The sequence below is a fragment of the Cygnus atratus genome, chromosome 7, assembly GCF_013377495.2.
Source record: "Cygnus atratus isolate AKBS03 ecotype Queensland, Australia chromosome 7, CAtr_DNAZoo_HiC_assembly, whole genome shotgun sequence".
In the NCBI taxonomy this organism is placed as follows: Eukaryota; Metazoa; Chordata; class Aves; order Anseriformes; family Anatidae; genus Cygnus; species Cygnus atratus.
Genome location: NC_066368.1, coordinates 34894714 through 34921930, shown reverse-complemented (window position 1 = coordinate 34921930; position 27217 = coordinate 34894714). Strand labels below are relative to the sequence as shown.

At 37.9% G+C, this 27217-nt stretch overlaps 1 protein-coding gene across 3 annotated transcripts in view; it reads right to left on the bottom strand.

The window, feature by feature from the left end:
• The window catches only part of DLG5 (discs large MAGUK scaffold protein 5), a 107996-nt gene that overhangs the window by 52323 nt on the left and 28456 nt on the right, over window positions 1–27217 (bottom strand). For 2 of the 3 annotated variants that reach the window (XM_035541114.2, XM_035541122.2), the window contains exons 2-3: window positions 14689–14757; window positions 723–888 (exon numbers count right to left, since the gene is read on the bottom strand). In XM_035541114.2, coding sequence (XP_035397007.1) covers window positions 723–888; window positions 14689–14757 — 235 coding nt within the window. The remainder of the gene's footprint in view (window positions 1–722; window positions 889–14688; window positions 14758–27217) is intronic. The other variant, XM_050712030.1, reaches the window with a different exon arrangement.

Below are 27217 nucleotides of genomic sequence, written 5' to 3'. Positions count from 1 at the left end.
AGAGGACAGCTCATCAGAACTTTATTAATAGTAGTCGGGATTATAGAGAACAATATTCTAAACCGTAAAATCCTCAATGCCTAAGCTCTACTGACTTCAGATAAGAAGTTCCTTGGTGTGGGCAAAAAGTAACACAAAGCTCAGCAGAAGATGTTAACATTTGACAACCTTTTCCTCTCCCATCCCTGAAACTCTTTGAGACCCTCCAACAGAACACAGAAGTCCTCAAGCCCTACAGTATCCCTTGCAACCACCCCAGAGTGGGGAGCCTAAGATGGTTAGCTAAGGAATGAATGATAAAACATTCTCTCAACATCAATTCACTGGTTCAAACCTCGGGACCTCATCTCCTGTGGACAAAACGCTCAATTAATCACCACTTCAAAACTGCAAACACTTCAAACACACAGTCTTCCACCTCTTTCCATAACATAACCTAAGAATCCTCAACAACTTGCTTGCTTGCTTTTCTCAAGAAAGAGTTGAGCCCTATTCCCCTCAATCCCACAGTAAAACTACTGTAAAAAGCAGGAGGAGGCATCCAACATGCAGCTCTGAAACCTGGATATGGTCACCTACATCACCACAAAGAAGGTACCTTACAGGCAACATAAATGCACTGCAATATTATTGCTGCTTTACAAGCAAGCAGGAGACAAGACACTTGAAAATACTCCTGAAGACTGAATTCAAATGTACATTTGTTTTATTTTTATTTTTACCTGCAGTCATCAAAAGTTGATCCAGGAGATGAAAGTGCAAGTCGCTTGCGCAGCTCATCCCTCTCTCGAGTTACCTGACGGAGCTGAAATAGTATCGTCTCCAGCTTCTCGCTCATCTGTCTTGTGTCTGTTACAGGTGGTGGAGATGACGCTTTACCAGTTGTACCTGACCAAAAGACAAATAACTGACAGTTAGAAAACTCCTCAAAAGAACAATACAACTTCACCGAAGATGTCAGCGCTAACAACAACAACAAAAAAAATCACATACTTTTGGTTGCAGAATCCCGTTCAAAACCAAAGTAAGTCGTGGGAGTTTTCACCAGCAAGTTGGCAGAAGAACAACTCAATTCAGTCAGACTTTACATTATTGGAAAAACCCTATCCATGTTGAAAGTTGATTTTGCGCAAGTAGGCCCCTTGCTTCCGCCGTACTTACAAGTTACCAAAGAGAAGACAAATAACTGGCAGTCACAATTGCAAAGACCTCGAAAACTACAACAGTGACAAAGAACTCATAGATACAAGGTTACTTAGAGAGAAGAGACATGTTCCGTGCTTCAAAAAAAATCAAGTAGAAAAAAAATACACCAAGGTAGCCCAACAACCAAGAAACTGCTACAGCACAGGGGCTCTTTTCCTGCTCCTTCAGCCTCACAGACACACTATTCTATGTGCTACTGCCTTTTTTTTTTTTTTTAAAGACAACTCATGTTTTCATATGTCACAACTTATCAGTCCAGTACGTAAAGATTTGACTTGCCAGCAAATTATGAGAGATAGGCTTCATATTAACACCGGTTAAAATGAGCACATGACAATAACTGTAACTGGACAGCACATCAAATTTCCTCTAAGGGGCAGTCATACATTAAAGAGTTTGGTGCGATCTTATTCTGTTTTCTTAATATCAGAGATGAGCAATGAATGATGTCTACTGTCTTCTCCGATACCTCAGATATCAATACAAAGAGGTCTTCCACCTAAGAGATGACAGTCTGATATACTACGTTTCACAACATGCTGACAATTAATTCATCTCTAATTTTATTTCTACCCATTTTAATCGTAGACACATGACAGCAAAGATATAGGTCGCAAATGTGAAAGTTGAAGTCCTGATGTATACCGGAATTTACTGTATTCTACCCAAAAGAAGTTCTAGAACTACTTGGCATTAGCTTTCGAAGATGTGCCTTGATAGTGCCTTTTTTTTTTTTTTAATGAAACAACAAGAGATCCATTCGTAAAATAATGATCACAGATCTCTGTCGTTTCAAAGATAAAGAATTTCAAAGTTATTTCATCTGATCAAGTGCTAATGAGTTGCAAGGATTGACTTCTTTATTATTATTATTTATTTTCTTCCTCTAAACCCAGTTCAAGAAGGTATTACGGAATGCAAAAACTCCCTCCAGTTTTTAAGTAGAGCTACCTGTGCTTAAGTTTCCACACCAAAGTAACATTAGGGTTATGACTTCCATACATACAGCGTAAGGATCATTGTTCTTACTCCCTTCAGCTGCTCCTGTAATTCTGTGAAGACAATTTGGGAGCATACTCTCATTTTTAATTTTAGCTATTGCAAAACAGTGCATGCAAACGCTTTAATAGCAAATGAAGAAATTAAGAACTGCAGGAACAACCTGTCTTTTGTAGAAAGACACAGACAGATTTACATTGCTCTAAAGAATTCTAAATGGAAGCAGAATTTGAGTTTCCCTCTCACTACTCTAGTCCCCTCCTCCATCCAGGAGACCCCTCTTCCGTGAGGGCCAAGGATCTCACACTTGAAACACAGTTCTCCTTTCTTCTTACTATTTTTATTTTCTAAAATAGAAATCATTCTACATAGTTTTTAAGGAAAGATTATACAGAAACCAAAAATAATAAACACGCACTATCCTAGGTTCATGCTGTAAGGAATAAATAGGGGAAAAAAACAAATGTGAAAGTCAAAATGCATATTAACTTGGAACCGTTTGGACACGAGTAGGATCCCTTTTTAGTCCCTTTTTACACACACATCAACAAATACCTGCATGCCAAACTCAGTGATGATATTGTCAGTGTTTAATACCAGCCAAGATTTAAGTGGTGTAAAAATTCAGATCAATGCAATTCATATATTCCCCTTCCTAACCTTAGGAGTCCAAAAAGAATATCATTGCTCAGTTTAATCACAACCTTACATTTTCAATAGTTGTACAAAAGGTCTAACAATGTTAAATCAAATTTGTTGACACTCCAAAAAGCTTCAGTAAACTTCTCTTTCATCAGAAAAATTCAACATTCTTCATTTCCTTTAAAGGGGCTTTTATAGCTGGATGCTAAAACCCTTTATTGCATTTGACATCCTGATGCAGTGTAAGGAAAGCAACCTGTGCTTCCAGCTTTGTATTCTTTTTCCACCTGACTGCATATTTTACGCAACAGTACTTACTTTCTGCTCTTTAACTAGACAAAGTGGTCTTAAAATGTACAAGCCTAAAGGCTAAATTTTCATTATCCAAATGATGCCACCTTACAGTAACTTACCTGCTTTCTCAGATAACCAGCATTTGTTAAAAATGGATTTACTGCACATCTTGCCAAGTACAACTCATTCATCTGCTTCAGTAAGCCTCAAAACTCATTTTTCATGTTAGGTCCACTTTGGCACTGAGAACACAACAGTATGCAAGCCACCTTGCTGGCCAGCCTCCAGGTAAGCCGTGCTCCACTAATGCCTGAAACAGCTCTACGCTGAGAGTGCATTACAGACAAAATAAGTTCTGACTCCAATGCAGTATATGCATTAAGTCCTGAGTACACATGAACTTAAACTAAAGCAGATTTTCCAACATATGCTGTATTAAAAAAAAAAAAAAAAGAATCTGAAGCAATCACATCTTCCCTAACTGTAGTTCAAACACCCGACTTCACAGAAATCACAAAGATCCATTAACATGGTACATACCAAATACAATTATTGATTTTCCTAATCATCAATGAGTGAAGAGATAATACAACCACACAGAAACGACAGCACTGTTAACTTCATTTTCATGTCACCCCCATTATTTGGGTGTGGGGTAGTGCACTCTCTGAAACACACAACATGAAGAAAAATAGGACTGGGAATTTTTTTTAACTGACCAAGATGCATAACACTGAAAGAAGACCTTGTTGAGGTAGGAAAATGAGCACCAATGCATGAACAACTGTTTTTTTTTGTTTGTTTTGTTTTTAAGAAATACCATGAATATATTTTAAGTTATAATAAACTCATTAATTTACTCTGAGAAATACACTTGTATGAGTGTTAACCAATTCAAAATGCAATCTATCATAAGCTAACATAATGCTTCAAATTTTACTTGGATTTTTTCATGTCATCTTACAAATTTGTGCCGATTCTTCCTTGCAAGCAATCAGATTAGTCATTGTATAGCTGAGCCTTTCTCACTGCTTTCATGCCAAAAAAAACAACATGGATAGTCAGAATATCATTTCTTTATGGCCTTGTAAATCATGAAAGAACATGCTAATAAAACAAAAAGAATTTTGCAGAAGAAGAAAAGAGTTGTGTTGCAAAGCATGACCAATAGGGAGGGTTTCTCCCTAAGCTCAGGAAGACCTACGCCAGTTGTAGGAAAGTACAAGATAAAATATTGACTTGCTCTCAGTAATTTACAAGGACTAGAATGGGATTACATTACAAAAGCTATCATTTAGATATATTTACTCATATGTATCTTTTGAAGTGGTCTTCAAATAACAGATCAGAGAACAGAACTGCCTTGCAAATGAAATAAAACATGAATGAAAACAAGCAGCAATGCATGGAGGAAGGGAAACTGAAAAGTGCAATACTGAACAGTGGAAAGAGTTTCATCTGACAGACAGAAAACTTAACAGGTTATGAAAGCAGCAAAGATTATGTAACATGCAAGAACAAGAACATATAACACTTCAGTATTTGCCTTAATACAGAATATAACAGGCTAAATCAACTGTCCAGAATATGAAACAAACCTCAACTTAGATAAACTTAAGACTTGAGAAAGAACTGAGCAGTGGTTCTGGAAAGATCAACATGAATGACAATCCCAATCTAATACCCAGTAATTACAAGGAAGGAGAAAAAATACCAGGTATGTCAGTTCAAAAATTCCCTGCAGAACTTTTCTTCAGTAAAATAAAACAGAGAATAAAATCTGTAAATCTGTACCATAACCATGAAAATACAGCTGAAGCTTCTGCAGCTGAGTAGCCAAGAGCTCCCTTGTGGGAAAGATCAAACCCTTTCGAAGGCTTACAACCACACAGCAAAAGCATAACTTGGGCTCAAGAACCCCATGTAAACCTGAGCAGGACAACTGCTAGGGTCAGCTGCTGCACCCCGACCAAAGGGCTGAGACCTGCCAACACTCACCCCTTCGAGGTTTTTCCTGAGGGAGTTCTGAGCATCGTTCCACCATACTGTTTTACAGTCCTGAAAGAAAACTGCTGACATCAAAAGGATTTCCTGAATGCACAGACTAATAAAGGACCTCAGGGAGTAGTAACGACACCGTGTTCCAGACGTGCTGTCTGGAGTGCAGGAGATGGGTATTCACACATGCTGTATTCCCATTCAAATCATTACAGACGGAATCTTCAGGAATTCCATCAGTCAGCTGCCAAACGTTAAGAAGATACTGTAGCATGTGAAATGTCATGAAGTGGTCAGATACTAATTACAGGTTTTCAAGCAGAATCCTTAAGAGTCCAAGAAGTAATTCAAACTGATTTATTACAGGCAATGTAAAAAAATAAAAATAAATCCCCCCTCTCCCAAGACTATATATCAACAAAGTTAACTGTTTTTGTTGTTACTAGTTTTTAAAAAGAGCATCACATCTGCTGAACAATTCTCAAGTACTTCTGAAGTGACAGAAGTTGAAAGAACACTGCATGACTACATTTCAACCCAGAGCTACGAGGAAATGGATGCCCTAAGTCAGTAAGAATACAATAAAGCTGTTCAAAGAGCTTAGTAGTTAAGAGAAGGTGGTTATTAATAAACACACTGAAAATCAGGCAAAGAGATTAAGGATAACCTATATGATTCATGAACCGAACAGAGGGAAATGAAAGAAGAGTGAAGTTACTCTAAGTTTGTGGAAGAGAGTGGTTATTTCATAAGCCTTGCTTCCGGTAAACTTAACATGTACTACTCAAATCAAAGGAAAAGCAAATTACATAGGATTTAAATCTATATAAAGCAGTTTACCTCAACTGTTGAGGTCAAACTTTACACACAAGAAAAAATGACTTCTGAATAGAGAGAACGACTGGGATGGAGGTAGAAGGTCAAAGGCTGGGATGCCCAAAAGGATCCTGATGTGGTGTACTGGAAGCATTCTTAATAAGTTTTCTGCATCATTTGTGACTCTTCAGCAGGTGTAATGTTAGCACATGCTGACAAAGGAACAAGTGACAACTGTCCAGGTGTCTTCATCAAATGTAAAGTTTGTGTTTGCATTAGCACAAAACCTGAAAATATTAACAAAAGAGAGATTTACAGGCTGACTGTCAAGGAGGGGAAGCAAAGGGAAGGGAAACACTTTTTCCAACAATGAAACAGTGTTTATCACTGAAGGAGTATCATAAACCACACCTGTAATTGAACACTTCCTATGAATACTGAAAACAATTACTTTGTTATGCACAGCTGTATGAAGTGTGAGGCAATAAATGGAAGCAACAGCAATATAAAAAGACAGTTGTCAAAATGGCCAACATGAAGCGGTGAAAGAAAGACTACACATTGTGGGGAAGGAATTATTATCAGATGGGAGGGGCATAACGTTTGCTTTGGAGTAAGAATGAAGGGCCTCAGATTAAGCACTTGAATTGCAATTAGTGGAAAACTACCTGTAAATAGCCTGTTCGGCTGATAAGCTAACAAAGTGTTAAGCAAGGAAACACTGTTGGTTCAAGTCAAAGTTGGAAGAGATCAGTGGGGACAGACATATGACACCTGATGACTGCAAGAGAAAGTCATAAAGGGACAGTGCCAATGATGGTGTTTGTTACAGACTGGAATGGAAATTCACCTAGTAAAAGGCAGCACAGTGATACTAACAGGGAAGGGCCAAAAAAACCACTTAGGACTAAAAGAGTGATACCAGTTGCAAAGAACCGAACAGCTGGAATAATAGCATGGTTTCAGCTGCAAGACAGAGGCTTAAATACATGATGAAGAGTACAGGGGATACAAGATTGACAGCTGTAATCACAACAACTCAGATTTAGATATGGAAAGAAGGAAATTATAGAAATACAGATGGAGAGCCTATTCCATTCTGGAAGTTCACTCATTAGTATCTTGCTATAGTTTTGAAAAATGAAGAAGAATATAATGTCATTCTATTTAACATGCATCATAAAAAAGCATAACGCAGCAGACTGTCCTCAGAGCTATTGCCTGACCCCCAAATGTAACTGCTTGTTTCTTTTACATGTTTCTGAAAAAATAAAGATTAAAAAAGAACACTGTGCAACAAGGAGGGGAAGAAGAATCACTTTTTTTTGAAAGCATTAAAAGAAAACTTCGAAGTTATATTACATTACTAAGATATTTAAATAATGGCTTGATTCCAGAAACTATAATCCTGTCATGACAAAACATTGCTTAGGTCAACAGCATATTATTGGACACTGGGTATCAAAACTCTTGAAGCATAGACTAAATAAATTCATAGAGACTTTTTTTTTTTACAAAGAACGCGAGTCAGAGCAATGACTTACCTGCCTACCATAAAAAGGGACAAAGGAGCCCGGAAAATAAAAAATAAGAAAAAAAAGATGGGAAGTCAAGTAGATAATCCATATAGGCACAGAAACTAATTAAGACGTTCCGTTACTACTTCCTGTAGCAAACAAATTTGACAATTTCATGCTGAAGTATAAGCAGGGTGGCCTTTGGCTGATGTTACATCATCTACAGGCAACGAGTCAGAACGAGCCTTCCAACGTTCCTTACAGGTCCAAAAAAAAATCTGCTGGGATACAGCAAGAGTAAAAATACTTGAAATATTTTAAGACTGTACTTCAAAAATACAACACTTCTTGTCTGGACTGTTTATTCAGTTTGAGTATATCAAGGTAGGGTAAAGAACTCAAGATACATTGTACATATGGTATTCATATAAATTCCAAGTAACTTAATACTCATAGGAAGTATCACTGGGTTCCTCCTAAGTAGCTGGAATTAAGTGACTCAGTAGTTAGCATCTCTTTCCCTGTAATGTTAAATTTATGGAGGTTTCAGACAATGCTATACAGTGTGGTAGCTGATACTGTACAGAATACTTGCTGTACAGCAAGAAACTGAGACTGAGATTAACCTGACATTAGGAACTTAAAACTATACCACACTTTGGAAAAAACAAACAGAAGTCCAATGCACATCTCCTGAATACTTCCACCGTTTTGCCTACGTCATCTATTCCTGAACATCAACAGGAATGGTCCCTTGCGTCAGTCTGGCACATTGGCACTAGAGCTGACTTCAGCGTACCCTACAAGTCACCTCTGACATATGAGCTTAGAATAGTTCACAGAACAGCCAACATTGGAAGGGAGCTCTGGAGGAGGACATCTGGTCCAAACTCCCTGCTCAAGCAGGGCTGCCTGGTTGTCCAAGACTGTGTCATACAAGTTCAGTTCAATGCTTGCTGAACATTTATCTTCAAAATTATACAAGTCAAATGTCTGAGTGCACTATACAAACTGGCACATTATAAAACAAAAAACAACCAAACAAAAGGTTTCTTTATTCTGTGCTCTTTCCCTCTCCATTACCATTACTGGTCAAGTGGGAGATGGGCCAGTGACTGTCACATACAGCTCTGTTACTGGGCTCTATCCAATTCTTAAAGTAACACTGTTGTTCTGTGCCTGGCACACCAGGCACTCCATCTCCATAAATAATTATTCTGATGTCAGAGATGCAGGATTGTAGCTCCATTCAGAGAGTCTGCTGGGCACGGGGAGTGGGCAGATGAAGGATGCTTCTATTTACACACAAAAATCTTTGTGACTAACAAAGAGCAAAGAGAAAGGAAATACAAAGACAGCATGACAATTTAATGAGGATTTATTCCTTTGTGGGAAAAAAGGTGGGGCCGAAGCACAATGGTGGGATGCAGGGATTACAGCAGCTTATATCATAACTCTTTTGGGAATTAACAGTGACACCACCACCACCACCACCCCCTAGTGCTATCAAAACTATTTCCCATGCACAGCATGAACTTTATTAATACAGGGGAAAGAAAAGGAAGGAAATTAAGGGAACAAAGAAAATACTGTCATCTAAACAAATTTTGAATGGTAAGGAAGATACACGAGAAAAATTTGTAGAGTACAACAGTCTGTCACTCTGTAGTGTATTTATGTACAGACTAAACAGACAAAAAGGCAGATATATCTATGAAGAGCCAATTCTTTCTCCAGGTCTGATACCCTGGCTTCTACTCAACCACTTCTTCTACCACACGTGGCTGGGATTTCATTCCTGCTGTATCCATCATGCCCTGAAAGCCCCTCTAAGCAGGGGAAGGGAAAAAAGCTGGGATAACAGCATAGTGCTTGCTATAGAGTGGCCCTATATTCTTCTGTGAGTCATATCAGTAATTATACGTTACATCACTCCTTGCTCTCTTCTCAAATCAGGACTGGAACGGCTACTGAAGGCTAAAGAGGAAAAAATTCCCTGTGAATATACACCTGCAGCAACACGAGAGGGAGAAGAATTTCACAGTCTGGCTCCAAATCCCATCCATTTGTGTGCTTTCCTGTTTTGGGACAGTGAAAAGTGCATGAAACACTGAAACAGTTACTGTGGTCAGTGAAAGAGAACCTTGCTCTGTTTCAAGAATCCTACCTAACACCAAATCATGCAAACATATTGCTACTTCATGGTATAATTGTCAAGAAAATCCTATTTCCCCCCACTCCAAACAAACAAAAACCCCAGCAACAGCAGTATTAAACAGGTCATGCTGTACCTTAGTTTATTGTAAGGAAATAAGTGTGAAGGGACTACTTATTGTCATCCTGCTTATCATAAAAACAAAGGAAAAAAAAGTTCACAGGTTATTTAAAAAGCTAAGAAGTTAGTGAGGAACCTATGCTTAGGAGCATCAAAACCCTTTTAGCAACATTTCTTCGATACCTACCAAAAATCCCTTACTTTCCTATTGGACAAACACACTGGACCAACATTCCATGTTTACAATAATTAAGGCTATTATGGTAATAGAAAAGCTCATTGATGAAGACAATGATTTTGTAAATTTCAAAATCCTGACTCTAACCTAGAAAAACATACAGCGAAGATGCATGGACTTCCCAACATACTTTGAAGAATCACCTTGAGCACTTACAGCTAGCTCTACCTTAACAAGTCATGCCTCTCTTTCTATATTCTTCTCATCTTGGAACTAACTGTCAGAAAGCTTAATTTTTTTCCCTCAAAAGACCTTTACCCCCAAAGAGACATTTTTCCTCTTTCACAATTAGTTCTGCATTGGGACAGAACAGACAGGCGAGGTCATTTTCTTGTCTTCCTGTGGGAACTGCTGCTTCTCTGATGAACGTCACCAGCCTGTCCTGCCCTGAAGGGTCCAAGTGCCTGCCTGGCTACTGAGAGACTGCAGACAGCCTCAGAGCATGCAGCAGAATAAACAGAGAAAGAGTTCTAGACACAAACTGAAGCAAGAGAAAACAACCATGAGGGACACACACTGATACATTACACTGCACAATGAATGCCTTCCCCATATTAATCTGTACTCTGTAATACCAAAACCGTGAGATGTAACCAGCCTTTTTTTCTGACCGAACTTAACAAATAAACAGTTAACTCACTAAGAAAAGAATTTTAAAAAGATGAACACTATTACACAAGGAAAAATGAAAACAGTGATGGAGCATCTGACATGGACAGAATTAAGCCAACGTAAAGCAAAGGTAGGTAAACAGTGTGCTTATTCATTTATTACATTTTTTTCAAGTACCATTAGAAAAAAAAAAGTCGGTCAGCAAGGATTTCCTCATGCGTTCATGAAACGAAGGAGAAAGCTTTGCAGTCCGTCATGGTGCCAAAGACCTAACAGATTGATCTACAAAAAGTAATTTTCCTTCTCTATTTCACTACTATCAGGTTTGCCCATCCCACAGCAAGTACAATCTGCTGATCAAATCTGTTTCTGCATACACATATCAGAATTAACAATCATTAGCATCAGTTCATTTATGCCACATGACCACCATTTTGTGTTACTATTCCCACTTTCTGGGGATCAGAATTCCAAGCTATTCATGCCATAAAATATGCACAAAGAAGGTAGAAACTTGTCACAGACAGTGTGTGGAGAGCATTTATACCACTTCCAGCACTGATGCTACTGAGAAAATAGATACCGCAATTTTACAGAGCAAACTTTCATACCAGCTTCTGAAATATCTTGAAGAATAATTAAAAAAAAAAAAAGGTTGCCCAGAATTCTTACTCTCTCTACTAATTGTCAGCTCAGGACAATCACCTGAGCAAGAGGTTTTGCCTTCATGAACTTGTCTAGTTGTTTGTCAAGGCCACATCAAATGTAAACACCTAGAGTATCCTCTAGAATGAAGCTCTCTGATTCAAATATAAGTTACATGAAAATATTTGTCACATGATAGTTTAAGCTGATGCCCATCCAGTTTTGTATTATCCATTCACCTTCCTCAAGCCATTGATGACTTAACAAGCATCTAACATGCTTACAATTGTCCCTTACAGACCAAAGAAACCCAGTGTATCCAGCTGTTCCCCACATAGAAGCTGCTCCACAACTGTGCAGCTGTGCTCCTGCTCTGTGCTTGCTGTCCTGTTTTCTTAGAATGGAAGATTCAGAATGCAAATAACCCAAGACTCGGGCACACCACGGGTTCATACAGTGATAAAACCATCTTTTTCTCTTTTCTTCTTCCTTTCCCAATTCTAACACCATGTTTGCTTTGACTGAGGTTGAACCCACACCTTCTTCAACCTGTCTTTTAAGAACTGCCTTAGAACTATCTTAGTCCTTAGATCAAGGTCTTTTTTTTTTTCCTGAAATAAGCTTATTATTATATACATCAGCTCCATAAATTAACTCAAACCCAGCATAGCTGTAAAACTGATAGAATCATCTAAATTTCACAACATCCTGGCTTACTTGAAACTATTTCAAAAAAAGATAATTTAACTGACAATACTGGCAGCAGAAACTGGCTCCAACATTAGCAAGGATTATTAAGACTGGAAATAAAAGATGAAACATAAGGACATACTCTTCTCTATTTAGTTTTACGGTGAGAGCCCAAAGACTACAAGAGTTTGGATTATCTCTCCTAGTTGAAGATTCTAAGATTGACTCTCTGCTTCTTTACCTGGGTTAAATTAGCATCCGTAATACTGTTCTGATTTCTCTGAAAGGTCAAACTTCCAAGCTGCTTGACAAATGGTAACTAGGCACATCAGAAACAAAAATTAGTTAAACATTAATGATAACATGTGTTTTGAACCCAGAAAAAATAAGGTAAGTCCCTTCTCTACCACACAAGGAAGATACATGTGAGTGGAGAAATTTAAATATTCCTTTATATGCATGTGTGTGCACATAACTATCCACAGTCCAATGATATATTTCAAACCTTATATTGTCTCCAAACTATGAGCTATTTACCTTTTTCTACCAATGCATTCATTTCACCAGCAAAGAACTTACTTCCACTGCCCAATGTGGTGGAAGGCAGATGTATGTAACATCCCTGAAACACTAGAACAACTCAGTATCTGTTGGGATTCCATCCAAGTAAGTCCTAAGAAGCCTTCAAGGAGCTGGCACACAAACACTTTCAGTTATGATGGCTTGTCACTCAACGAATCAGTCAGTATTCAAATAACCTGACTGCAGCTTTGAAGTGACTTGCAAACATCTATTAGGACATGTTGGTTATTAAGCAGAGAAAATTTGCTATTGATATTAGATCACATTAAAAATATTATCTCTTGTAGAACAAGATGTGAAGGAGAGAAAATGATTGGGAAAGAAGAATGATATTCAAGACTAACAAGTCTATAACCAGGCTATAAAACAAACATGCCAGCTTAAAACAAGGAAATCCCCTGGCTGATAATGTATTAAATATTAAACACCCAATTTACTTAAACCATTTGATAAAAACATAAGCATGGAGATCACAAGTTTTGTTTAAGAACGGTCACTTTTTTCTTGTTTCAAATAACTTGGACCACTGCACACAAAGGCAAAAAACACTTCCAAGGATAGCTCTTAAGGTACAATACACAGGCCAGTTATTTAGTACGCACTTCAATATTTTCAAATAGGAAATGAACAAAACAGTTTCAAAATAATTCAGTTCTGACTCACATATGGAAATAAAGGAAGTTTCAGAAGTAAATTGCCAAATTCTAAATAAATGTGCAGAAACAGGAAAACAGGAGTCCCGCACTTGCATAAGGTACAGAAAATCAGTAAAATGGAAAATGGAGGCTATATATGTGTAATATTCAAATGGTAGCTGTTGAAGCAAAAGTTCTCTCCATGATGGCAAACACTAGCTGTTAATCTATCTAGCTTTACTTTCGAATTTATAAAGTACCAGGTACAAAGGATCAACTATGTGCATTCACAAAGTTATAAAACTTGAAAAAAAAAAAAAAAAGCTTAGGCATACCCTTCCTTTATTAAAATTGGGAACATAGGACTAGAAAGGACCACCTGCATCCTCTCGTATTTTAAGCATTGATCTAATTATTCCACAAACTTAACAGTATTTCACCTTTGAAGAGCTTCCTTTGGAAGGTTCTTTCTGCAAAAAGAAAATAAAATCTAAAGCTTCGAAACTTTCTTCTCTTCCTACTTCCAGACCACTCCCCCCCCTTTTTTTTTTTAAAAAAAAAACAACTCAAATCATACCCTTCTTTCAGGTAGCAGCATAGAAGTGTGACCTTGATAAAAATCAGACTAACATGTCACTGCTTCCTATAGGTTCAGAAAATAGTTCAATCAACCCTAAAATCTTGTTCCTGCATGTTGGAGTTAAAAGTTCACCTCAATGACTGCAACAGATGTCTACACACATCCTTAAACAGACAACTGACTTGCCTGGTGCTGTCAGGGCACTCCATGGATGCCTGACACTACAACAGAACTTGAAATATGCAAAAGCATACATTCCCTACCCAAGACCAATGACTTCTACATGGATTTCACAATAAAATTGTAAGTAAAGAATAGGAAGATTAACAGCCCATATGTCTATTCTGAGATCATCTTGAGGGCTTTTGTCCACATTTTTTCCTCTAGTCTTCTTTTTTTCTTTCCCAATAGCTTTAAAAATGCAGAAAATGAAGCAATTCATTACACTCAGGTAAAAAAAAAAAAAGAAATAAAAGAAAAAAGGTAGCTTGCAGCCACTTACGGGAATGTTCAAATACTATAAGTCAAGGTCATAGCCTTATAATTTCTGTGATACTTTTGACTAACAATTTTTCTGTTTATGTAACCACATGCATCTACATATATGAATGCCTGTAAATATGTGTATGAATATATATACTAGACTTGCAGAAACCTAACATTGCCATTTCTACATCATTTTACTCAGTAACTTGCAATATAGTTATATCATTTGATGTATCCAAACCTCATAGATTTTATTGGCAACAGCTGTATACAGATACAAAAATGCTTAAGTTGCACTACACAATATGGATATATTTTTCCCTCGTCAAGATGCATAACTCTATCATACAGTTCAATTTCTTTGATGCTATGACTTGAAGCCCTCCACCCTTCATAAAGACAACTTTAAAACCATGTTATCCCAGCTCCCAAAAGATTTGCTCATCAAGTTCTTAAATTAATCCTTTACTCACCAATGCTACTCAGAGAACTGCTGCTTTCAGAATCAGAAGGCATTATGGACAGCACACTGTAAGTAGATCCTAAAATCAGAAAGAGACAAACAGTATTACTACTACTTCTCTTTTCTTCTCCCCAAATCAAGCTAACCATTTGTTTTCTTGACACCGTAGAAACCAAACACATTGAATTAGATTTTTATGCATTAGTAACATTTATGCTCTCTAATCGGAAATGGATAACTTGTAAATAAACGTCACAGTACACACCAAGTAGGAAATTATTCCAGGTGAAATGGTAAAACTGAATTCAGCAAAAAAACTGAACTAAAACAATGAGTATTTCTGGCAGTGAAAATACAAAGTTTCTTCTCTGAAGTATGAAGATTGAGCGATGTCTGTGATGATCATCAGAATCTACTTTGATTACTTGTCTTTTTAATGAGCCAGCTCCAACTTCATCACCTTACTGATTTGTATTCCTTTCCTCAGACTTTGAAATATAATTCCATTGGTAAATAAGTTTTGCTTGCATACATGTGCCACTTCAAGTATCTGATCCCAAAAGCAACTGGAGCTAACTTGTCACTGATGGTAATGAAAGCATTTTTTTTTTTCCCCCACACATAAATAGATCAATAGACAGAGTCATCTTTCATTTTAGTTGATTTAAAAGTATGCTAAGTTTGACTTCCCAGAAGAACTGGAAAAACAGGCCCTAGTTCAAAACCTTAACAACTAAACAGCTCCACCACCTCTCACAAACAAGATGAGTATCCCATAGTAAACGAAAGGGAATCATTTTGTGGCTAAGTGATTTGAAATCTGGTCCATTTCCAGCCACAACCAGAACATGAGCTAAAGGATGAAGTCAATATATTCAGGAGCTGTCTTTCCTATAGTCCTCCTTTCTATGTTTCATGATTTGTTTCCTCCAATCTTTTTGAAATTAAGAAATGAAAGATGAGAAGCATCACAATGAACACATGGATCTACTTTTCAAGTGGATTAAATAAAGAAGTACAGCTTTAGCTCATCTCCTGTGCTTCTTCAGGAAAAAAACTAACACCTATAATCATAGTATCAGATAAAGGAAAGACAAGAAGTGACAAAGAGAAGCTGACCAACAACACAAGCAATAACAGCAAAATCAACTGAAAAAACAAACACACTTCGGGCCAGACCCCCAGCCAGTAAAATTTGGATGGACCCCCAATTTTCAATGTTTGCTATCTCAACAAAGAACCAGGCTCCCCAGTTTGATTAAAGGGACAATGGCTAGGCAAAAGCCAAGTCAAACTCCTTCCAAACAAATCCCTTGGTTTTGCTAGTAGACATTGCTCCAATAAGTACAAAAAAAGGAACTGGATCATGAAGTACACTGTTCCACCTGACAAATCCCTGTAAATAATGATTCAAAATACATTGGTCACAAGTAATTCTAGTTCATTATACAGGACGTAAGGGCTTATTTTTGTTTTGGCTTGCTGTGGTTTTTAAATAAAACCTGACAGGCACAACACTGACACACCAGCTTCAGGAAGAAGTCTGCTGTGTATTTTTGCTTCCATTTGAACCATTTTCAGGTAACTATTGAAGCTGTTTCTAAATCATTAGTGCTTATTAAAAGCAAAATAATTTTGTCATTAATCAAAATTAATGCCTGCCTGTTCTAAACTCAGATTTCTTGTAGTATGAGCTGGAAAGATTAGAAACAAAGGGGTAGCTGAAGAAAGCAGATCAATGTATTAAACAAAGGAACGCATATTTACAACAGACAATGTGTGCCGAGATCATATCAGAACTGCATGGGACTCAAAGACAATGAAATAGCGTGCCAAGAAGTGAGACATGATTACACTCAGCAACTTAAAATCACTCACTTCCTCTAAAAACTCACATAGGAGTCCCGCATGGAAACACAGTTCAAGTGATTGTTAGCTGCTGCTGCTTCTTTTTAGGCATGGAGAAAGAAAGTGTTTTCACGACAGATAATGTGATTGAGTGTTCTCCTCTTCCTTCAGGATATTTGAAAAAAGACCGATTGACACAGTCATAATGAAAAGGATGGAGAACACTGGAGTTTTGTAAAAACAAATTTACAAATAATTCATTGACTATTTTGTGAATGGACAGGATGTCTCCAGGTACCCAGAAAAGTATCTGCAATACTATTTTAAGTATGGTAGATCAAACTTACATGACCTGGATTTTGCCTCTAGCTCTTTCACAGTTTTTCTGTGCAATCTTTACTAAATCATGTATTTGGTACATCTCAGTTTCCCACCTTTAAATATTTTATTTGAGGATAAACTGATCAAGTTGGAAAGCCCTGAAGATGGCTTGCTACATGTACTGTACAAAGATGAAGCAAAATAAAATGATGCACAGGCTTTTCTACCTAACACCTCAGTCTGATTTTCTCTACAGTCAGATTTAAGAATCAACATGAAAATTTTAACAGACACTTAAGATATATTCTAGTGCTTAACATCTATCATCTCAAGTTTTAAAAATGGATCACATTACATTTAGACATTGATTGATAACACCAGTTTAAAGTAATTACTACTATAAATCTGCATATAATGATTAGCTGTAGAGTTTGTCTTCCAGAAAAATACAGTAGCTCTCGTAAGAGCACTTGATATTTAAAGATAACTATAGCACCTATATAGCACCCACAAAGTGAAAGAAGCCATACACGAATCGACACAGAGGCTGTAAGAAAAATCAACAAGGTGACATTCCGCAGCTGTCTTATAACTATACTTTATTACTAAAGCCATGAACTACATTTCCCACACAACTTGGGTCAATGACAATTTTTCCAGAACAGTATCTTATTTTCCCCTTATATTTTTATGTCAACATTCTGTTTCACATGCATACTTTCAAATGATGCTCAATGGATTTCCAGTGTTCAACAGATATGTCCTAAGTTACACTTGACTACATTTGTTTATTTCAATTCACAAATTGACGAGGAAGGAGGAGGGGAAATCCATATAAGTAGTAGCGAAAAGAGAAATACATTCTTAAAATGAGTGGGCTTTTTGTGTACCTTTTTTTTTTTAAAAAAAATACTGGATAGAACACCTTGATATGTAATCAAGGATTACAGCACTTCTCATATTTTAACAGTAGTGTAAGCAATATAAAAACTTGGATCCATTGTTCATAACCTAAAATGCTTAAATCACACATCAATGATTGTGCAAGCTGATCTGAAACAGATACTTAACTACTCTCATCATCTGAGCTGATCTTGTTTTTATTTATCTTCAAGAGCACTAATCCCTTCTGTCCTCGTTCCCTGAATTGAAAGCTAAAGCCAGAACTTAAAGCAAGTCAAATTCTGCTCTCTGGAATAGATAGAAAAGTTTTGTGAAGCTGACTTCATCAAATCAAGACATATGACTCCTTCCAGCAATGTTCTTAAAATGTCAGTTCAGATTTCTAAATGCAAGATCTGGCATGTGTGGTATGTTATCACAGGAAAAGTGAGAAGTGAGAAAAGGGGAGGAATCACCAGAGCCATTCATAATTCCTCACTACTAACACCCCAGCCCCCAAAAATCCAGTAGCACTGTTGTTCATGTTTCCAAGCTGTTTGTGGGGACGTCTGGATTTTCTAACTACACAAGTTATGAGTTCATTATCTCTCACATGCCACCATTATCATTACCAGCAATATTAAATGTCAGAAACAATTACTAGAGAACTCAGTATATATTTCATAATATTAAAATTCATTTTTAGCTGCTGAACTGAAACATATCTATGTATTCAATTCATGCTCAACTAGCACCATACTTTACATGTTCAGAAGTACTTGAAAACGGTCCTCAAGAGCATTTCCCCACCCTGTAGGTTGCTTCCTCACATGACATAGGAAAATGCTCCTAATCACTCCAACAGAAATTTAGATACAGAGAAAAGGCAAGAAAAAAAGCATAGGCAAGATTTTATAACCAAAAAGCACTACATGATCTATTCATGAGCTCTCCTCGCTGAGCAAACTGTTCTCCTCTTTATTTGAGATTCTTGAACTTTTTGGCTGTTCATCTTGTCAGACTGCACAAGGAGTAACATCAGAACACAAAACCACCAAGAACCAGTGAGTACGTTAAGTTAATGTTGAAAATCCTTCACATCTGGGGATTTGCATGCCTTTCACCATACTTGTCCAAGTATCTGCCTTTCATATGTTTCCCATAGTATTCGTCACACATGCCACAGTCTCCCAGTACACAAACTTGTTATATCAGATGTCAATTCACTGACTCAAGTTCAAAATTACAGCTTGAAGTAAAAAGATATTGGATAAACACAGTACATTTTGCTCGTACTTCATTAAAAAAAGTGACCAGACATTTACAGATACACACTCGTACTAAAAAGAAGAAAAGCCTAAACAGGCTCTCCTTTGCATGGCAAACTTGCTTTTTTTTTTTTTTTTTTTTTTTTTTTTCCTCTTTTGCTCAATCAGATTGAGCTTCTGAGTAGTTCCTGGCTACACTAAGCAGCTTTTGAAGAACAGAGCAATTCAATAACTGCTACACTATGTACACAAAAATTTAAAGAAGACTGTTTCCTTCTATTTTAAACAATTACAGCATGTCAAATGTCCTCAAATTCTTGCTGTTCTTATGAAGTTTAATGAGAGGAAGACCACTTAAAAACTTGGAAATTGAGGAACAGAACTAAGAACTAACAAAACTACTTGCTTAGCTGCGGAAGTCACACAAGCTGAATGCCAGGTTTGCTACGACTGTGTAGAAACTTCTCTTCCAGAGAGCGTACAAACCGACTCTGCTCATGGCCCTGTAATGAATACTGTACTGAAGTGGATTACAGCAGCAAAAAGAGATATAGGGGACTCAGTTTTCTCTAAGTTCATCTCATGTGTCATTAATACTTACTTTTCCCCCCAGAACGTATGTTTTACTCTCCAATACTTACAAAGTTAAAAGATAAAATTCAACTGAAAGAGAGTTCTCGTCAAGTCTAAAGGCTATTTTACTTTCTAAAGTTTCCTATGCTGAGTAACTGTGTAGGAATAAGAATAATTACTCCCTCAGATATACACCTTAAGCACAGAGCCAAAGAGATGGGTCTACTGAAGCAGCTTCAGTATGAAGAGCCAGGCTCTAACTCACAGAACATAGGGTGCTTCATCTCTCAAAATGTGGAGTGCTCTGATTTGAGCTGCACAGCCCCTGGCATGTAATCCATCTTTAAAGGATTGTATTCCCAATCTGCAGTACTGCTGACTCTAAATTCATTACCCTTCCCAACTAGAACACTTAGCGCTGCAGGACTCAGCCCAGAAAGGCTGCTTTGCCCACACAAGGTTTTTCACTACACCTCTACTTTTAGGATGACATTAAACAACTCCCCATGCTCCCCAACTGCAAATTTCCACTGTTAATTAAACTCTGATCTTCCTCCCACCTCCATTCCCAGCACTGCAGCCACCAGCTGATTCGGCTCCTTGTCAGCAGGGGCTGTTTCTGACGGGGGTCCAGCACACCGGATAGGAGGGCAGCAGGACAAACATTTGTTTATCCTCATCTCGGCGCACCAAGCTCATCTGACTTCAGCAGGACTCCTACTTGCTGTGGGGGACCAAAAAACTTTGATTAAAACTGGAAATGACTCAGATTACAGCGTTTTCATTGCTTTTCATGTTACGACAAGCAAAACTGCCCAAGGAGCTGAAGACCACACAGATCTGCCACGGTCTGTCTCTGAGGCTATTCCTCTCTTGGAAGCCTGCACAGCCAGGTTTGTCAGAAACCATAAAATGCAGTCATCTTTTGCCAGTTGCATGACATTCAGACCTTAAATCCTGACCTCACACAACACCTTAAATAGGATATTCGCTTCTGTCCATGTCATCTTCAGTTTTGATGCTTTGTAGTCATTTACCTTTAAGGATACAAGTAACTCCAAAACCAAAAGGCACTGAACTGAACAATAAAGGTAAAACAGTTGCAGATGTCAGATCAGCAAAAGCTTGCTCTCTTCTCCCATCTGCTTTTAAAGACAGTTTCATCATTTATTTATCACACCCACAGTTCCCAAATACTGTGCCTTGAAGCCTAAAGTGATTTCTTATTTTTAGGACAGTATGAAAACAAAAAAAGCCATTAAATGGCTTTTTAAAGAATGAAACAGTTGAAAATGTATCGTTTTGATTTCCCAAATACCTCAGCCTATAATAATTTCACATAGACAGTGAGGGTCAGGGCACTTAATTTCCTTTTACAACTGAGACAATATTTTACAACAACATATTTAAGAAGATAAAAATATAGTTTTGGAAAAGACATACTTCAGAGACTAGGCTATCTTTCAATTAGAAAAGATTAAGAATAAACTCTTATTAAGGACAGAACAGTTCACACACGTAAAAATAAGCGGTGGTGACAGAATAACAGATCAGGCTGATTGTAATGTAACGTGACAGTTTCTGTGCAGCTTGAGATTCAGAAAAGTTAAGTAACTTGCCTGAGGCCAGAGACATCAGTAAGCAGCCCTGAGTTCAGATGCTCAAGTTCCAAGCCATCAGTCATGTAATTAAGTACAACATCCGATGTTCAGGTGTTAAAAACAACACTACACATCCATATCTGGAAAATTCCTATTTTCATGAACATTTGTTCAAAACACTTCAAGTAGACTGAAGACACTCATTGGTATTTCTAAACATGCATTCCTAAATATACCCTGTTTAGTAGTGACTACACTCACTGCTATAGATAATTATTTTGATAGTCAGCAAGGAATTCGGTGAGGTACTAAAAAGAATTTATAATGTATCTTTAAGAAGAATATAAGTCACTAGAATACTGCCGTGCATCTTACTGCAGTATGAATTACAAAAGGAAGCAGAAGTTGATGTTTTCAATAAACAGGGAAGAACAGCAGAAAGATAAGGAAAGAAGGAAAGGGACGAGAAAGATTATTAACTTTAATACATTTTCATTTTATCATTAGGATACACTTGCTGCTATCCACATACTTTATTAGCATTACTTGTTCTTGTTTACTGCATTGTGAACATGGGGTCAAATCACCCTCTTTTCACATAAGGATGAACAGAGAAGATCAAACCACTTTACAAACCTAAATTTGCGTAGTTTGGTTCAAAAAAATACGTGTGATGACAGTGCTGTAGTAGACAGCATACAAGCTATTTTGCCATAGATACAATGCTCTAATCATGTCTTACGGAGATGCTACAAAAACAATTTTTAAGAGCCAAATGACCATGATGTTTTATTAGCAGGATATCAGCTTACATATATCTATTGCCATCTGGTGACTGCAAACAAAGAGGTAATAAAACCTTATGACTGCTTAAAAGCTAACAAAAAAGACACCCAAGTATATCAGGTCAGCTAGAAATAATATGACCCTTGCTACCTTCCACTCTTTCACTTATTTCTTCACTATTTACCAAACAACTTACTTAATTTCTTGCACTCTGTGAAACCACAAGAGAAGCGATTAAATGCATGTGCTGGAGCAGCAGGACCAAAGATGCAATGATGATTACTACTGCTATTACTTATTCAAAAAGTCCTGCAGCAATACAGGTTCTGAAGCAGCAACAACAGCTTTAACCTTTGTCTTCCTGCTTTTTGACTGGGATGGCTTTTAACTGTGCTCTAGTCAGTGCATTTTGCCTTGACAAGTCATTTGTCTCCGACACTCAGCTTCAAATGAGAGCTTCAACAGCACGCAGCCAACAACTATGCCCCTCTTACAGCCCTGAATTCCCATTAGGTAGTGCCGTGAGATGGGCGATGGTTTTTCAGCAGTTATTTTAAGGCTAACAGCAACATACCTAGCTACTGTGGAAATATCAGCATGCTAACTTACATTACACTTAGATTCTGGCAAAAAGAACAACTTCCCATTTGAAGCACTGCACACACTGCCTTCACTGGCAACCTTTGTACAAGAGAAACGTTCATTTTTGTAGGTTCACACTCAAAAAAGGGAAGAAAAACCATCTCCAGATTCTTTAACCTCAGAAGTTCGTACAGACAGGAAAAAGCTGCATTTAAAGACAAGTCTTAGTAAAACTGCAATGCAGGCAGCTGAATCAACTTGTCGCATATTCCAGCTCTTGCGGATTACAGTTAATCCTCGCATTATTGCCAGAGCATTGGTGCTGTTTTCTGTTCTAGAAGTCTCATGAGATATTACTAAGTGATCAAACAAAAGTCATTTTCAAGAATCATAGTTAATATAAACTCGTCAAACTGCAAGTTGGCTTTTCCCAGAACAGGCCACCTCCATTACATTGGTAACGAGTCCATCGTATTCATTAGTTCTTCTTTTGCTTCTAGCCAGCAGGAAGCTGACATTTTCTTGGTGGATTCTGTATGATAAGCCAAAGGAGAAAAAAAAAAAATATATAAAAATGCCTAGTAGCATTTTACTTTAACAAGCTTCCTGCAATCTCATTTTCACATTCTTATGTTTCTCTCAGTTATCTTTCTGATCTAGATTCCTCTGTAAATTATATACATAACAGGATATAATTAATTTTGTTTATTAAGGTAGAAAGATGTAATGTTTCATTAACCCTCACAGATGACTAAAATCTAACAGAGAACATACACCAATCCCTTTCCATGTAGAGAAGGCAATCTGATAACCTAGAGCCTAAATTCACTTGGCACACCACTGCTCTTCCAAGGCTCTACCTGCACTGTGTCCAGCCAAACAGCATCCCGCCCTCTCCCTAGGTCCTCCTGACACTGATGTAGGACCCAAGGCTCCTTCAGCTGGACAGTGCAGTGACAGCAGTCACCAGAAAGTAGCAGACCCTACAGACCCACATCAGGTTGAGCGCACTGCTCTCAGCTCTCCCCGTGAGATGCCACCTCCAGCAGGGAGTAGCTGCACACCAGTAGGAGAGCAGTGGCACATGGCGTGTCTACTCCGCTCAGGGAGCACCCGCAAATTTCCCTGTTTTGATCCCTGTAGCACTGCTCAAGGAGCATTCGAGTTCTGTCTGCTTTTACACCTAGCCTGGTCCCATTTGGTCCCCAACCCCTTTTCGTCACCACACTCCTAACAGATCAGGGCACTTGAGACCCATTCCTTTATAAAAATTCTCATCTGCTCTATAACTACAGTGACTGGTTTTCATCAGCCAGACATTTAGTAAATGTCTTTTCTAAGGCCACTATGGAATCCATCTGGTCCATTTTCTGAGTTTTATTGTCACGTAAGGGGCAAATAAGAAGCTGAGGCATCTACATTAGAGAAAAAGCACGGTAAGGAATTGTCCAAGCACACAAGTCTTGCTGCCGATGGTCTCTATCCACAGGCCCTCATGCTTCAAGCCTGCTGAACCTGAACACAGGGTACCTGGAGAGCTGGCTGGGGAGTTCCAGACAGCAGCACCAAAAGGCCACAGACGCCATCTGGGCTCCTGCTAGGCCATGCCTGGAGGATGGCATTGCTCACTACAACTGCAGAAGGAAGGTGAATTTGGAAATCAGACAAGTCATCTGGCAGAATTAATCTAGAGAATACCTTAAAGCAGTAACATGATGCTAGTTAGTCCTGGAGGCCAGGGAAGTTTCCTCATCTTTATCCTATGCAGCGTCAGTCTAAGAAAAACTCCAAACGCTCCCCCGCTTTCTGCTGGTAGGCGAGCATATTTTTTGAAAAAAGGTTTCATTGGCTTTTTATGGCCAGAGGACTTTGTGTGCTGTAAATACAGCATTGCCAATAAATCTGCAAGTGATACCACTTCTAAAAATGGTTTAACAGAACTGTGGTCAGTATAATTTCTTTAAACAAACAAACAAAAAACACACCTGTGCACACAAGCAGCAGCACATCTCCAACCTGCAACTAGAATATGAAGCTTGACATAAATGAAATGAAATTATCTTTTCAGCTATCAGCGTCAGAGCACGTTTCCCATATGTGAAGTAATGAAATGTTTCTTTCTTCATATCTGTACTCAAGGGCTTTGGCAAGTAAATATTTTGGCTCATCCATTTTGTTCAAGGTTAACTATAAAGCCCAAATGCAATGATCAACTGATTATTATAAATATCCAGTATCAGCAGGACCCCTGGACCAACCTAGTGTGGGACTCCACTGCCCTAGGAACAAACGCAGCTTAAGTCAGCTCTGAGAAGTCCTTACACCCTGCAAAAACCTGAAGCATTTTATACCCAGTGTATCAACAAGTGAGTTGAGAAAACAGGCAGAGTAAGCTGTATAAGGAAATTAGAGCTGCTACAAAGAAAAAAAACACAGTGAAAGCAAAAACCGGGAAAGGTGATATGGAAGGAAAGGTAATAAATCAAAAGAAGGAAATAACTGTAGTAGCAGCGAGCACAATTTGTCCTACTGTGCAGTGCCATGAAGTATTTTTAAATGTGCACAGCAGTTGAAGATCTGGAAAACAAATGCATAACAGTTTATATATACAGCCTTAAACTTCACTTGGCAAACAGAAAAGCTGGACATGGAAAAAACACCTGGTCACTGTTCCTCAGCGCCTTCCAACCTGCATTGCAGGTTCTCCCAACCATCGCAAGTTTCTCCCAACCCCTCTAATGCTGCGGTACAGCTTTTTAAGAATATCATCGAGTTGAGAGCTTAGCAACAGTTCTTAAAAATAAGGAGGTTATACATCCCTTTTTATTCTGGAGGGAAGAAAGGACAGACAGATGATGCACTGAGTTACCTAACACGTCATTATTTGGGCCGGGAACAGACACTTCTTAGAATATTGCTTCCTGTCATTAAGCTGTGGCAGAAGTAACATTTCTGACTACCTTCAATTCTTCTTGCTAGCTTCATTTAACCTCCGATAGTAATATATTCACATCTACTTTTCCTAGCACACTAACCAATTCTCGAGGTTTGAAGAAAGACTTGTTGGCTGCCTATTTTGTTATGCAGCAGTCTTTTCAGGGGAAGCTCAACTTTGCAAAGAGAGTTCTCTCTCTAGAGACAATTTTATTTTCTTTCTACATCAAGCTATTTTCCAGACACTTTGCAAGTAACATGGCTGAGATTTCTAAAGGATGATGAAGTCTGCCCTTTCCAACTGATCCTAAAAGATTTAAGTGAAAGGAAACAATTTTCAAAACATACCCACGTACTTATGCAGTCAGAAGGAAGAAATTGGTGTGGGATGAGGGTGGTAAATACCAGATCCCTACAAAAACATTAACTGTCTGTAACAGTAGGTCTACAAAATTTGCAATGGTGAAAAGAAATTTAAACTTCATTTAATTTGCATAGATATACACAGAGATTTGCAGCATATTATTTCATCAAATAATTGTGCAATCACGTAATATGAATGGCAAAATAAAATTAAACCCTGTAACTAAATGCTATATTTAAAATTTAATTTAAATTTTGGAATTAAATCAAAGTAACCACTTAATTATATTTGTAGACACAACATGCCATAACCAAATCTACATGGAAGAAAAAAGAAAAAAGGAACTACAGGTGTTTAAAAAACTGCAGACACTGGCATTCAGAAGACCAGAAATCTACAAGGTAACAAGGAAAGCAAGCACTCATTCAATGAGAACCGCCTCTTACTGCATCCAACACTCCATGAACTCACAGCCTTGTACCTGTGTTTTTACACAGCAGAACATGCCGGGTGCATGCTTGCTACTGCAGGCAACAGCAACATCTGTCAAGTGCCTAACTTGAGCTTTTTTATAGCACCTCAGACTTCTCCCAGAACAAACAGTCACAGTTCACTTTGTTCTTTTTGAGAACAAGTCATCAGGAACAAATCATCAGAAACACACATATCTACATCCATTCATAAATGTAGTCGAAATGTAAGAATTGACCTGCTTTAACAATAATGGTACGCTCAAAGTAGTACCGGAAGAGAATTAAATACAAAAGAAGAAAGTATTTAAACCACAACCATACCAAGGGATGATGGTGTTTACAACTTTGGGGGGTGGGAGTTGCATTTAGGCCAATCCTTTGTGATACTAACAGAATATATCGAAGTCCAAAGAATCCCCCCCAATAGTATGCATCTTATCTCAACTTGCCCACACACAATTTCATCTTACAAAGCTATCTTCTCTGAATACTTTTGATTTCTACAATTTTAGCACGCTGACAGGAAATACATTTCTCACAAGAAATATAACAAAACATTTTGAACACACTTCTTAAACAGCAGCCTTTGTTATTATTCAAGAATTAAAACAGCAACTGATTGAAGAAGTTACAGTTATAAAATATCTACTCATATGCTGCTCACTAGCCCCCTCTTCAGAAAACAAGAACAGGAAAAAAAATGCCCTGAGATGAATAGTTTCATTCAGGTACCTCCGCCCAGGCTTTACATTCAACTTGGTTGTGTTCTTACAATGGAAAAAACTACATGCCTTTCTATATAGAAGATGGCTCGCATCCAGGCTTCTTCCATCTTTCATTTCACAATGATTATTACTTGAAATAGTAACAGAAAAGAAATAGCTAAGCTATATCATTTAGTCTAAGA